Source organism: Sturnira hondurensis, unplaced genomic scaffold, assembly GCF_014824575.4.
Source record: "Sturnira hondurensis isolate 20B ecotype Veracruz unplaced genomic scaffold, ASM1482457v3 Scaffold0004136, whole genome shotgun sequence".
Lineage (NCBI taxonomy): Eukaryota > Metazoa > Chordata > Mammalia > Chiroptera > Phyllostomidae > Sturnira > Sturnira hondurensis.
Window position 1 is genome coordinate 13,660,416 of NW_028076767.1, and position 14,695 is coordinate 13,675,110.

General features: G+C 42.0%; 1 protein-coding gene across 1 annotated transcript in view; it reads left to right on the plus strand.

The window, feature by feature from the left end:
* The window catches only part of STAT4 (signal transducer and activator of transcription 4), a 99,239-nt gene extending 90,769 nt beyond the window's left edge, over positions 1-8,470 (plus strand). Inside the window, exons 17-24 of the mRNA XM_037043741.1 lie at positions 760-895; positions 2,790-2,839; positions 3,465-3,559; positions 3,849-3,985; positions 4,254-4,445; positions 6,828-6,894; positions 7,264-7,372; positions 8,221-8,470. Of these exons, the coding sequence (XP_036899636.1) occupies positions 760-895; positions 2,790-2,839; positions 3,465-3,559; positions 3,849-3,985; positions 4,254-4,445; positions 6,828-6,894; positions 7,264-7,372; positions 8,221-8,247 (813 nt within the window). The 3' untranslated portion in view covers positions 8,248-8,470. The remainder of the gene's footprint in view (positions 1-759; positions 896-2,789; positions 2,840-3,464; positions 3,560-3,848; positions 3,986-4,253; positions 4,446-6,827; positions 6,895-7,263; positions 7,373-8,220) is intronic.
* The last annotated feature ends 6,225 nt before the right edge of the window (positions 8,471-14,695 follow it).

Below are 14,695 nucleotides of genomic sequence, written 5' to 3' on the forward strand. Positions count from 1 at the left end.
AGAAAATAGGTCAGATGTAAATAACAAGTTTCTTAACTCAAAGCAAATATTGCTTCCAAAGGGATGACTTCTTTTACTTGGTCCCAGCAGTAAGAACAGACATAATGAGTCAGCTCTAAGCATTCTTTCCCTTTAATTGAATGTGCCTAATAAGGAAACAACGCAGAAAATGACTCAGCCTATGCATGCCTTCTCGCCTTCCTGTGCCTTGACATCTGGCATTAACTGCAGAGGAAGGCTGAGCTGAAAAGCCCTGTGTCTCCCTCCCTCTCAGCCTGCAGTGAGAAGAACAGAGCTCACTAGAGCAGTCACCTGGTCTTTAAAGCCAAAAACAGCCATCACCCCTGAAATTAAATGTCATTCTCTATTAGGAGGTACATGCATTCAGAGCTTTTCATTCAGCTCCAGAATGTGGGAAGGATACATCTCTGATCTCCAGCCTAAAAGTAGTTTGGCTGCACTTAGCTTTCTTCAGTATTCTTCTTCTACCAGAAAGCCACCAAATCTGTGACACTAACCATCCCAGATTTTTCTCTGTTCACAGATGAGAAATTTGGGGGTGCAAATCACATACAGTTCCTAAAATGTCGGTGCACAGCCTACCTCCAGAGTCTGGCATAAAAACTCACCCCCATTTCTCTTTTTTATTCTGTATTGTTCGCTTAGGTTAGCCTAAAGGGTTTAATCAGGAATCCTGTATGTTGAATTATAGTGCGTTCGATGTGATTAATAAATATAATCATTACAACTCTATTTCAGAACTTGGTTTTCTTTAACAATCCTCCATCTGTCACTTTAAGTCAACTCCTGGAAGTGATGAGCTGGCAGTTTTCGTCATATGTGGGGCGTGGCCTTAACTCAGATCAACTCAATATGCTGGCAGAGAAGTTTACAGGTGAGAGCTGGTAGATACGGGGGACTTACCCCAGTTTTTGGTACTCAAGCCTTTTAAAGAACCAGGGCGACATCACCACTACTAATAGTAACAACGATCATCACAAGCACTCAAGGACTAAATACTGTGTACTTTTTTTTAAAAAAGCCCTTTAAGACAGAGTAGTGATTATTAAGGCAGAATAATCTATTTTATAAACGAGGATAGTCAAGTAACTTGCCATGGACGCATGGCTAATTTACATCAGTTAGGACACAGGCTAGGGCTAGGCCTGTCCAGTTCTAAAGCCCCTTCCATTTCATCCCACACTCGAGTCTCCAAGTTGTTCTTACGCCGTTTCCACTGAGTGTAATGTGAAGTCTTAATGGTGGCTAGATCTTTCATACTAATATTATTATGGTCATTAACCAACTAGAAAATAAGTGATTCCAGGACCACAGAATTTAACAGAAATTAAAAACCACCAGGTAGCACTTTATATTATTGATATAATTCTTTACATCAAGAAAATTTCAGTTTTGCCCTGGCTGGTGTGGCTCAGTGGACTGAGTGCTGGCCTCTGAACCAGAGTCACCAGTTTGATTCCCAGTCAGGGCACATGCCTGGGTTGTGGGCCAGGTACCCATTTGGGGGCATGTGAGAGCCAACCAATCAATGTATCTCTCACACATGGATGTTTCTCTCCCTTTCTTTCTCCTTCCCTTTGCCTCTCTCTAATAATAAATAAAATATTTTTCAAAAAAAAGAAAGAAAATTCTAGTTTTGACATTTATGAAATTTGCAAAACAGACTTAGTGGTACTTGGTGTAATAACTATAGCATTAAGCTTTCTCTAAAAGAATTTGAAAAGATATCTATATTTTGACAAGTTTGGCATAAACACATTTAGCACCAAAACCAAGTTAAACTTGGATTTATATATATTTCTAGTTAAAGCAGGGCAAGGATGCATACAAATGGAGAAGAATGGAACTTATATGTACAACCCATGGACATGAGCTAAGGGAGGGAGAATTGGAGGGAAGGGCAAAGGGGGAAAATTAGGACAACTGTAATACCATAGTCAACAAAATATACTTTAAAAAAGAAAAAAAGAAAATGTGTATGATTTGGTTATGTTTGACTCACTGGTGATGCTGGGTTGCCACTCGTGGCTATGATCAATAGGCATTTAAATAAATCAGGGCTTTAAGACTATTATAACATTTACTAATGTAAATATCCTTTTTGATTCTTCTTTAATTCATAAACCACAGTAGTAGGAAATCAATAAATATTTGAGAGTGGGTGAATAAATCTTTTAAATATGTAGCATAGATAGCCACCATATACTTTCAGATCATTATCAATGTATTCCTATTAGTATACTTTTCTTAGAAAATTAGATAGAAACACTTGTATCCTTCTACCTCCCTGGATCAAAACAGTCAATGGCTCCTTATTGCTTAGTAGACCTCTGGTCCACTCTCTGCGTGGTAAGTCAGGACTCCGGGTGATCTGGCTTGGTCTTACACAAGTTGAGTTTGTGTTTATTCACCAACATCAGGCTGCTCCCACTGTCTTCTGCATAAGCCATATTCATGTCCACCGTGTTTGATCCTATATTAGTTTTGTGCCTCCTTCTCCTCTGACAATTTATTTCCTATCCATTCATGGAGACTTGGACCTAGGCACCTAGCCCCTTCCTAAAGCTTTCTTTAGCTCTTCCATGGAAAAGAATTCTCTCCTAGATAATAAATTTCACAAAATATTTTTACTGTTTCTGGTATTAAATACATTGTAAACACATAGCAGATGCGTAACAGATGCTTGAAAGAAGGGGGGATCTGCATTGAGCACCAAATTAAAGATTCTAATTGTTTAATAAAGTTTTCATTCTTTTCTTTCATTTTAGTCCAGTCTAGCTACAGTGATGGTCATCTCACCTGGTCCAAGTTCTGCAAGGTACAAACAAGGGAAGGGGGCATATCATTTATATGTTTTTTAAGAAGTAGTGCTCCCTTTTTTTCTGCCTGACAATTACAGTGTTTTAGTATCAACTGCAGCATGCATTTACTCTGGGAAGATGTAGGAAATACATTACAAACAACCAGCTGGATATCGATGTTTACAATTTTGGTTAGTTTTTTAATGTTACAATTAGGATCTTGTATATACCTTTTTCTACTTGTCTAAATATTTCTTTCAGATAAAAATCCTAAAAGATTGTTGAGTAAATAGTTAAAGAGATATTTAAAGCTTTCAATATACATTGGCTGATAGACTCATAGAAAATTTATCTGGATTTACAGTCCTGACTAGAAATGAGAGTTCATATTCCCTTGTGTCCTTGCCAAAATTGGGTTTATCATTTTTTATAGTGTAGGCCTGATAGGGAGGGATATAACAGTGGTCCTCTTTAAGTTGCCCTCTCACGATCTGGATTTTGAGGGTTTTCTGGATAAGATTATTTTAAAAAGAAACTCTAAAGTATCTCAAAGAAAATCTTTCACTAAAAACAGGAACTTGAATTATTATATCAACATTACTATTGAAATAATTATTGTGCTCTATTTGTTTATTCTAACAGGAACACTTACCTGGTAAATCATTTACCTTTTGGACATGGCTTGAAGCAATATTAGACTTAATTAAGAAACACATTCTCCCCCTTTGGATTGATGGGTGAGTTACAGGTTATATTTTCCATATCGGTTCATTAGGTTTTTATCTTTATGCCGTTGGTTTTTTCCTTTCTTTTTAAACGTGTTTAGTGTCATGTGCGGGTTGCGGGGGAGGGATAGTTGACTTAGAATGTTGATATTTACTTTAATCTGTATAAGAGTATTTCAGATATCATTAACTTCTGGTTATACTAAAAATAAATTAGGCCTGTTCTCTGAAAATGAAAAAATGCAAATGTAGTAAATTAAAGCACTTGATAAGATAAAATTATCCATTGTTCCATCTTCAGGTATGTCATGGGCTTTGTTAGCAAAGAGAAGGAAAGACTCTTGCTAAAGGATAAAATGCCTGGAACCTTTTTGTTAAGATTCAGTGAAAGCCACCTTGGAGGAATAACTTTCACCTGGGTGGACCACTCTGAAAACGGTACATGTTCACTATTGCTTATTCCTGTGAGATTAGTATTGAGTTTGATCACCAGTACTTCAGTTTCCAAAAGTGTATAGTGTGTACCATGAGTTTCTCACGGCCTGCATGGGCGTCCTCTATCACATGGCCATCGCTCCTGTCCAGTCCGCCAAGGAGGGCTGGCATTGTTTTACAACCAGAGACATGAAGATCACGTGGGCGGGAAGAAAGGTCACAAAGAATGCCTGCAGAGACCTGATAATTCCCTTGCTTTCTGTTTTGCCAGGAGAAGTAAGATTCCACTCTGTAGAACCCTATAATAAAGGCCGGTTGTCAGCTCTGCCATTCGCTGACATCCTTCGAGACTACAAGGTTATTATGGCTGAAAACATTCCCGAAAACCCTCTGAAGTACCTATATCCTGACATTCCCAAAGACAAAGCCTTCGGTAAACACTACAGCTCCCAGCCCTACGAAGGTTAGGTTCTTTCTGTTTACTTTTCTTCTTAATATTTTGGAAAATGACCTTGTACTGGATAAAAGTAAACGAAGTTCCTTTTTTTTACGTTTACTTTGATCATTACAAGATCCAAGGGTATGTGGAGGTCAAAACCTTAACGAGGAAGTGGTCTGTCAGCAGTTACTAAAAAGGGACTGCTAGGGCTAATCAGCAGCTGTGACTGTTACCTAAGCAAAGTGAGGGTTCACCTGCCTGCTGTCACATAGGCAAATTCCAGAGGCAGAGGCTGGTGAGAAAGGAAGGAGGTTTTTACTCAAATGCAGCACAGTCTGGGAGAAGGGCAGACTCTTGCTCTAAGCCCATCGCCCCTGGGATCTGGAGGAAAACCTAGCCAACCTCAGTCGGACCAAAACCAAAGGCAGTGCCCAGAGTTCCTTCTCCCATCTAAAGTGCAGTCCTTTGGGAACTGCCGAGCAGTCATCCAAAGAGCTCGGCTTTTCTCCTGGCCAGTGTCAGCCCTCAGACTCCCTCCTGGAACCTGTATACAGGGCTGGCACTGCCATCCGCCATGTGGCTTCCAGGATCAGAAGGCCCCACAAAGGCACTGGCTAGTATGGGTCTGACCTATTCTTTTCTTCCCTTGGGATTATAGTAGCTTTCGGTGTGGGAGGGAGCAGGTGCTTTCTCAGAAATCCTTAGTTAAGTTCCCAAACTTCTGAGTACTCTGGAAGGGCCCATCCTCCCTCCACCCACCCACCCCCACCCCACTAGCTCCTTCTTTCCCCTGGCTAGACTGACAGGTTTCTCTGGTCCTGCACCGCCCCCCACCCCCCTGCCATTCTGACCTCTGTGACCCGTGTGCCTGCTTTGCCCTGGTCCCACCCCCAGTCAGGTACCAGAGGGGGTAACAGGGGTTTCCCCCTTCCTTATCCAGTTATCGTGCTAGCCTCGCCTGTGCCTACTGCAATACTGCCTCCTGCTGCAGTCTTGCCCTGGGGTGAGAGATCTGTTACCAAGAGGAGGATGCTCTGCACCAGGGGTGGAGCTTTGCAAGGCACCAGCTTGGTTACAGGGACACCGCAGACCCACCTGCTGTCTCAGGCAGTTCTGCAATTTCCTCTGGAGGCCCTATCTGTTTCCCAGCCTCCACTTGTTCCCCACAGTCTCGTCAGGTTATTAGTATCATAAACCAGACTTCCCCGTGGCCATGGGAACGTCTCACAGCCACTGGTAGAGTTTGGGTTTTCTCCTTCCTTTTATGGAACCACAGACCTCACTTTGTGACTGGGGAAAAGAGAAGAAAGAGAAGGTAATGATTAGAAAGTCGTTAAAAGTTAAGCAAGTCTGTTTTTTGCAAATGAAGCCCAGGGTTTATAAGCTCTACATATGTATTTGTTACCTCACGGTAGACTCCCAACGCGGTATTGTTCCTCTGCCCCGGAGGAAACAAGGGCACCAGTAGAACATCTCCCACCTCCTGGCCTACCAACAACAAGGGCTGCCCTGCCTGCCTTTCCTGGTTAGATGCTCACGGCCTAAAATAGCACCAGGCAAAAAAGAGCATTTGATAAATATGGGCTGACTGCGTGAAAGAACATTCATGAAATTATCTACAGAATTGGACTATAAGTTCACCATTCTGTTTCTTTAATGGAAGTATAAACAATCCATTGGAATGTTCATCAATGGCAACCAAATCTATGAGCACTGTCTTGTGGAATACGCCACAGCTGTCACTCACAGAGGGTGACTGTCACTGTCCTGGGACTTCATCCCCTTTGAAACAAACAGAAAATAACATAAAACAACAACAAAGCCTAAGTGTCTTTACATGTGATCATGTGAAACAGCAAATGTCAAGGAAACAAATGACAGTTGGAAACTTTGGTCCACATTACAGTTGGATCAGGCACAAGTTCAACATAGCATACCAGAGAAACTGGGGAGTGTTTCCAAGGTGGAGCTCACACATTACTGTGACTTTTGAAGCACTGATGTCTGTGCTTCAAAAACTTGTCTATTTATATGATTATGATTGGTATCAGTTTTAATGAAAAGTTCTGAATCACTACAAACACCCTCATCCATAAATAAACCAGTCCTCACAATCAGACTTAAGTGTAACGTAGAAGACAGATATATAGTTGATTCCCAATTTTTCTCCTGTATTTTAGAGACATTAATATGTGAAGTCAGACTGGGCCCACTAACAGATGTGTTCTTCTCTTCTTGCACATTTTATGCTCATCCAAAATACGCAACTAAAATATTTTGTGAATCACTAAGCTATTGTATTATCTCCCTTCTTTTTAACATGACTTACATCTTTCTAGACTTTTTTCCTAATTTTATCAATAACATTGATAACACCATTCCCAACATTGTGCCTTTCCTTTCCAGTTTCAAGACCGACAGAAAGGGGAGACAAAGGTTATGTTCCTTCTGTTTTTATCCCCATCTCGACAATGTAAGTAATCTCAGTCACACGTAAAACATATATGATTGAATTCATCCAAAAAGAAAAGCTTTTCTATAGGAAGCATAAGGGTACAGCAGAATATATCTCACTAAGAATAAAGTACTTTAATTCTCAATATCCCGTTTTCTTTAATACATAAAGCTAGTCTTCAAGACACCCCACAGCCTGTCATGACTGGAATTATAAAGCCGTCCTTGTATATGTTGTATATTTTATAGTATGCTGAATGCTGTGATATCAAATGATGAGTTAGGCATCTCAGTGTGACAAATAGATAAAGTTCCAGAATTGAGTCCCTTACAGCATGAGCTATGGTTTTTTAATCCTGTTCAATATTTACCTTGTTATTTCTTTAAGCCGAAACGATTCAGCTGAGCCACAGTCTCCATCAGACCTTCTTCCCATGTCTCCGAGTGTGTACGCAGTGCTGAGAGAAAACCTGAGCCCCACAACAATTGAAACTGCAGTACGTTCCCTTTCTTTCCCATGGCTGGTCAAGGGCATCGCTAAATGACCGAGGGTGGTATGCGGCAAGCCAAAGAGGCTGAAGTTCTGTAAGGTCTGGTGTGTTGCTGATACTATTCACACTGAAAGCAGACACCTTCAGTTACTTGAACTGCTTTAAATCCTTTCCATCACAAGCCCCCACAGGGCAACTTATTCCTGTACCCTCCTCAAATACACCTCATCCCTTGCTCACCACTCTCTTCACACAGTAGCAGACAACACGTTATTAGTCAATATTTATAAGCCTAGTTTAATATTTATCTTAGCAGTTTAAGCACAACACATTTCAATTTTTTAAATTAATTGTTGCTTGCGCTGTTCCTCCCAGGAGCCTATTCAAGTACAGTATGAGTAACGATCAACAACAGTATAGTAATACTCTTCTGAGAACAGAGTCGTAATGGTAAATGCAACCGTGAGATTTAGGATGCGTTCTATCTGCTCATACCCAATACTGTCAAGCAGTTCAAAGCACCAATTTACATAAGGATGAACACACATTCGAATTCAGAATAACAGAATCTCGAAATAAATAAACTGTGCCCCAGTTTATTCCAAATCATTTAGTTATGAGAGAACCTGTGCTACATTTTGCATCCGTTTCCTCTTACATGTTTGGTGGGATGAATAAGCCTTCTTAAAACAGTTTTATTCTACTTAAAAGGTACCTTTTGAACAATTAGTAGTTAATTGGTAGAATGATTATGGAGTATTTAGCCTGACACAAGGATGTTTACATAAGAAATGGTAATTTATTTGCAAAACAGTAGTTTCCTCAAAGGTCGTTTTTTTGTTTTTCACTTTTAGATGAAGTCTCCATATTCTGCTGAATAACAGGATAAAATCTTGACACTCAAAAGAAGGAAGCAAATGAAAAAGCGTAAAGACTGATTTTTACCCAAAATCACATCCTATTCCTTCAGCTTTGTAAATACGGAAGCGACTGACATCTGAAGCTCCCCTCGCGATGGCACAACACCCCCAACAGGGAGCGCTGTGACCGAAATGCTAAAAACCAAAGCTTCAGATAAACTTGCCAGATAAGACACTTTTAAAAACCAAGTGTTAATATAGTATTAACTAAAGACTCATTTGTATTTGTTTCATTTCTGACTTTGTTTAAGATTTTGGCTCTAGGAGGTTTAAATGTTAAGATTTCAGAATAGATCAAGAATAACAAAGTCACACTATGTTACTCAAAAACTAATAGGAAGGCCTGAGGGAAAAGCCAAATAAGCCAGTGTCCCCTGAGTTCCAGCAGGTAAGTCATCACACTAGACACACACGGAGTTAATAATGGGGCATTAACAGCGAAAGTGCCTGGGGTGTCCAGGGGTGAATTATGAGGCCTCTTGATCGCCATGCCAACATTATCCCAATTTGGGGGTTCACAGCTGGCTGGCATCACTGCCAGGGATACCTCTTACAAGAAGAAGGGACCCACAGTCCTTCCTGGTGGTTATCTAGGGAACCAATACTACGGGCCAGACTGGATGCTTAGTGGTAACATTGCCCAATTAGCACCCGGAGGAATAGTGTACGATCTCCCAGTGCCAGGATTTGGGGTGATCCCCATGTCTGCCAGGCCCTAGGCAAAGGGCTGAGCCAGGTAATATTAAGGCATCTACTGGGACTTACTGCAGGAAAGTGCTGAGGCTGGTACCCAGCGTGAACCCTGACTGCAGTCAGAGGTGACAGTCCCCTCTGGAGGGCTCCTCTCTAACTTCTTCCACCCACTTCCCGTCCCCCAGGCAAGACAAACAGGAAGAAGCTAATGTCTGATTAAAAAAGAGTTCCAAAAAAAAAAAAAAGATTTAACATAATCTACCTTCCTAATAGGAGATTCCGTTCCACCAATCTTCTCCTCTATACCCCAAAATATTTTTTCTGCCTACAAGAAGCAAATAAGCAGCATTTAATGAAAGATAAAGTATATTTTCAAGATATTAATCGTATTTTCACTTTTCCTCTCACCCATCCTATACTAATCATAGTTGTCCATTTTGCTAATCCCTTTTCAAAATCTTTTTAATGTAAAGAATTGCTTTGGCCAGTTTTACTGAATAGTGGTGCCTCCATTCTGGAATAAATGCTGAAGAAAGACAGCTGCCAGTAGTTTTCCTCAAAGTCTTAAGTTAGCAAGGAACCCCCTCCGCCCGGCAAAGCCCATAAACAAGAATGTAAATCCACAACCCCAAGGGACTTTTCTTCACCTCACATGGTTTGGGAGGTCCCTGCACCCCCTATGGTGGGAGGAATGGGATTAGGAGACAGACCATCCCACCGCTGTGCTCTGCCAGCAGATGACAGTGGTCCAGACTTAGTAAACTGGCCTCTGTGTGCACACTCCAATTTCCAACAGTCTGTTTTCAAACTGACCACACCCATTGGTTGATTTGACTGATTGCATTTTACAACATCTGGTTTATCAAAATGTAATTTAGAGAGTAAAACGCACCCTTGTCTGACAAACCCATAGTCATGTAACCACCACTGTGAGACCTAGAACATGTCAACCAGAGTCCTCACAAAAAGGACACTATAAAAACCTGAGAAGGATGTTCTCTGCAAGACTCTTCCAGTAAATACAACAAACAATTCCCTGTGGCTTCCTATGTGGACAGAGGCTCTTAATAAGTGAATTGGATCATTTCACTCCCTACTAAAATCTTCAAATGGCTCATGATGCTCTGGGTTAGCAGTTATTGCTTGGAGAGTATGGGCAGAATTGTGGAGGTTCATGAATTTAGATGGCAATAGTTAGAATTTTATTTCTACAAACTTGTTCTGAAACAGAATTTTCTTTAATTAGGAATAAAGGCAACAAACCACAACCTACACTGTATTTTTTGTCATACTACACACATTTAGCTAAAAATAATGCTTATGTTAAACACACCTTTGGAATTGCATTCATCAGACCCATTGCTAGATTCTATTTAATGCCATTAATAAAGAAGCACTTATATTGCTATATTACAAAGTTGCTCTGAATATTTTGAAATCTCCACTTCAGTGTATTTGGTTTCCTTTTTAATCTTATGTATTTTGTTTGATTAAAAACATTATTCTCTGAAGGAATTCATAGGTTTCTATGGACTGCCGAAAGGACCCATGGCACAAAAAAGAGTTAAGAATCCAAGTTCTGGTCAAAGACCATACTTTTTTTTTTATATTTTATTTTTTTAATTTATTTATCTTTTAGAGGGGAAGGGGAGGAGACAGGAAGAGAAACATCAATGTATGGTTGCTTCTCGTGCATCCCCTGCTGGGAACTGGCCCCTGCCGGGAACTGAACTGGCCTGCAACCCAGGCATGTGCCCTGACTGGGAATGGATCCGGGATCGTCTAGTTCGCAGGCCCGGGCTCAATCCACTGAGCTACACCAGCCAGGGCTCATACTTCTTAACAACTATTTCCAAAGTCATTTTTCAGTTTCTTTTTATGCTGCAACTCAATTCTCATCTCATCTCTCATCACTTCTCCCCCCCCAAAAGCTTCTCGTACTCCAAAACACACACATGAGAAGATTGACTGACTACTTTCGTTTTCTTTGATGGTCATGCTCTCACTCACCCCCCCTCCACTGTAGCCTTTTACTTCGCCAATGCCACCTCATCTACCCGGTTAAGGATCATTCATCCTTCGGGCTTGGAAAAGCCTTCCTTTGAAACATGCACACCTAGCTGGCTCAGGTCACATCACACCTGCTTCCTGTCCTCTAGATCCCCCAGCGTGTTTCTTACCACCTTTGTTGTAAATGCATATCATCTGTCTTCTTCATGAGACCTTAAGCAAGCTCTGTATGTCCAGGGACTAAGAAGGCTGTGTTCATAGTTCTATCCCTAGAGTCTAGCACTGCCAGCCCTTTAATAAATATTTGTTAATGATTTGGGTTTGCACACATAGATGACAATAATTGGTACCTTTCTTTCACTTGTTTTTTGGTCAGCCTGCAAAACTAAGCTAGAATTTCCTTTATAATTCCTCCAAATTCTAAAATCATGGAATGGTCCCCAATATTACGCTTCAAACTGAATAACCAAAACCTGCTTGCTACTGCTCAAACAACACAGTACTTCCCCTTTAGTTTTTACCTTACTTTTAACTTCCAAACTCTATAGAAATGCTCTGGGGTGATAATGTTTATTATCTTACTCTAGCTTTCCTTTAATTTAGGTACTTCATATGTGCCAAACATCCAGAAATCTGCCCAGTGAAGTGTTCCTGAAATTTTCCCTTAACTCCTTCTCATTAAATGATGGTCTTTGCTACTCCTGTCCCTTATAAAACTGCTACATGACAGTCTCTTACATTAGGTTTGCCAATCAGCCAATTAGACCTCTCACCAACTGCCTCTGACAGGAAGACTCTTAAAGGACATCTAGGCAGGGTGGACAGGGGGAGAGGTTAAAGGTGGTAGAAGAATGGTGCTCTCATTAAAACCCTTTAGGGGAGTTTTTCAGAATACAAATGCTCTTTATTCTCCTCCCCCTCAGTTCTAGCTCCAGAGGCCTAACGCCGGCACTGAGGTCTAAATAATTGAATTAACTTGTGATTCCCGATCCCAGCGGGTCAATGATGTTATTCACTCATTCGAAAACTGTTGAGAACTGCTCTGTATCACGCATTGCTTTTCTCAACAAGGGTTTTCCATCTGAACCACAGACACAGATAGCAATTTGCTTAACTGTTTTCTCAGTCTCTCAAGGATGGTACATAGTGTCATTCTAGATGTACAGGAGAGAAGGTAATTCAAACACAGATACCTGGGGGCATTGGGCTTAATATCCTCTGGGAACCAAGGTGAGACAGGCTGTAACAGCACAAAGTCCCTCCTTCTCCCAGGAAGAGAAAAACAGACAAGCACATAATACAGGACAGATTTCATAAGTGCCAAAAAATAATAGAAATGTGATATCAAGTAACTGGATAAAGGGGTAAATGAAGGTCTCTCTGAGATGATCTTTGAGCTGAAGATCTAAGCTGAGAATGAGGAGCCAATCCATGAACACAGCCAAGAAAACTGCATCCCCAAAGCATGGTACGCGTAGGACCTAGGCAGGTCCTAGCCTGGGTTACTTGAGGAGCAGGAAGAGGTCCTGGGGAGGAGAGCCTAGTGAAGCATGAAGAGAGTGGGACAAGATAGGTAAGAAGAGAGGCAAGGCCCCATCATGAAGGAAAGCTGAAGGCTCTATATGTTATTCCAGGTGCCACAGGAAGAAGTGGTGTTATAACCTGTTTCTTCATTGTATCTAAGTTTTCACTTGTTTTAAGTAAACATGTAACAATGTTTCTACAGGAGAAATCTTCCTCCCCAGATTCCCATACTAGGGACTTAAGGGGTGTGCAGCCTACGCAGTCACAGTCGCACAGGGGCCAAGTACTCATAAGGGCCCATGCTTGGTTTAATGCTTCGCTGTTGCCTTCTTGGAATTCTTTTCATTTTTAAAAGATTTTATTAATTTATTTTTAGCAAGGAGAAAGGGAGGTAGGAAGGGAGAGAAACATTGAGACGAGAGAGAAACAATGATCAATTGCCTCACACACGTGCCCAGTGCCAGACCAGACCAACCTGCAACCAGGCAAGAGCCCTAACTGGAAATTGAAGTGGGGACCTTTCGCTTTGTGGGACAATGCCCAACCAACTGAGCCACACCAGTCAGGGCTTTCTTGAAATTCTTCATAAATTTGGAAAATAATGGGACACATTTTCATTTTGTGCTGGAAATTACCTAGCGGATCCTGTCCTCTCTTTGTAACTGGACAAGATAAACATCCATCTGCCTCCTGGGAATCACGGGAAGTGCCCTCGCCAGCGTGTCTGTGTGCAGCCTGGGGACTGGTGCTCACTCTCAGGAGAGGAGCAGCTGTGGTTCAGCAGGGTGGGTCTCCTCACACACTGGAGGTCCTAGATTGGTCCCTAGGTCATGGAAACTAAGTAGGGCCATTGAAGAGTGGTTGAACAAAACCCAAAGAAACTAGGTCAGTGCCTCCTGGAACCATTCAATAAGTAATGCAGATTGTAGGCAGGGCCAAAACTTTTTCCTGGGCCTGCGAAACTTTTGAAATCATAATCTAGTGATGAAATTATTTTCCTCCATTCTACTTCTCTCCCACCTCTTCTGGTTTAATCACCATAAGGGGCGAGGAAAGGGAAGGGGGGCAAAAAGACCCCAGGAGAAAGAGGGAAGCCCTCTTCTCAGATCTAACAAAAGGGCAGCTGAAAAAAAAAAAAAAAAAACAGCCAAGCACTCCACCTTCATCCGTGGTTTAAGGTCAGGGATCCCAGCTGGACGAGGGTCAGAGGTTGAAAGACCAGTTAAGATCTGAGTAAGCACGAATGTAAACTGTGTACCTAGAAAAGTGAGGTTAGGAAAAGGCGACGATTCCAGGCCAAGGGAAGGAAGAAAAGGAGGAAGTGGGATGGGTGAGTTTCCTAGCACCTTAAGTAATTTAGGGGGCACCTCCACCCCCTAAAGTTAAGGGCATCCACCCTGCCTCAGCCTTTCATTTTGCCCAAGGACCACTACTATCAGACTCGACCCAGCAGAGAGGGCGCCGGCCGCGTTGGGCCGCCGCGGGCCGTCGCGGACCCAGAGTGCGTTTCCTGCCCGCGGGTGGCTGCGGGTGGCTGCGGGTGGCTGCGGGTGGCTGCGGGTGGCTGCGGGTGGCTGCGGGAGGGAACCACAGACCAGCCTGCACTCAGCCGGAAAGCCCCGCGCCCGCGCCTGCGTACTGCTGGCTCAGTCTCTGACTTTCGCTTTTCGATTTCCTCTCAAGCCTGGTCCTTCTTGCTCCCCGGCAGTTTCCCAGAAAGCACGTGGGGAGGCTCTTCTGAGCATCTGGGTCCCTCCCGCTGCGCGCCCGCCCTGCTGTTTAGGGAAGTTTTCCAATAGCCTGACACAGCCACCTGCCCCAATGCAGCTCGTTCTGGGCAGGCATTGGCTGCTCTCCGGGAAGCACAGGACTTAAGTGTTTGTGAGGGTGTTTGTACTACAAATGTGCTCATAGACATTTTTTTAAAAGGAAAATTACAAAGAAGTAATCCATCACCAGAAACACAATTTAAAATATTTTTCTTTCTTGTAGTCTTTCTCTTTCTGTCTGTGTTTTCATGTATTTACATTTCTATTTATTTTTGCAGTACTGGAATAATACTACGTTTTCTATCCTGCATTTTACTTAAATTTATACTTGGGTATTTTCCAATGTAACTAAAATAGTCTTCAAAAGCATACCTTTGATTTTTTATCATGAGAATCAGAAATCCAGAAAACCA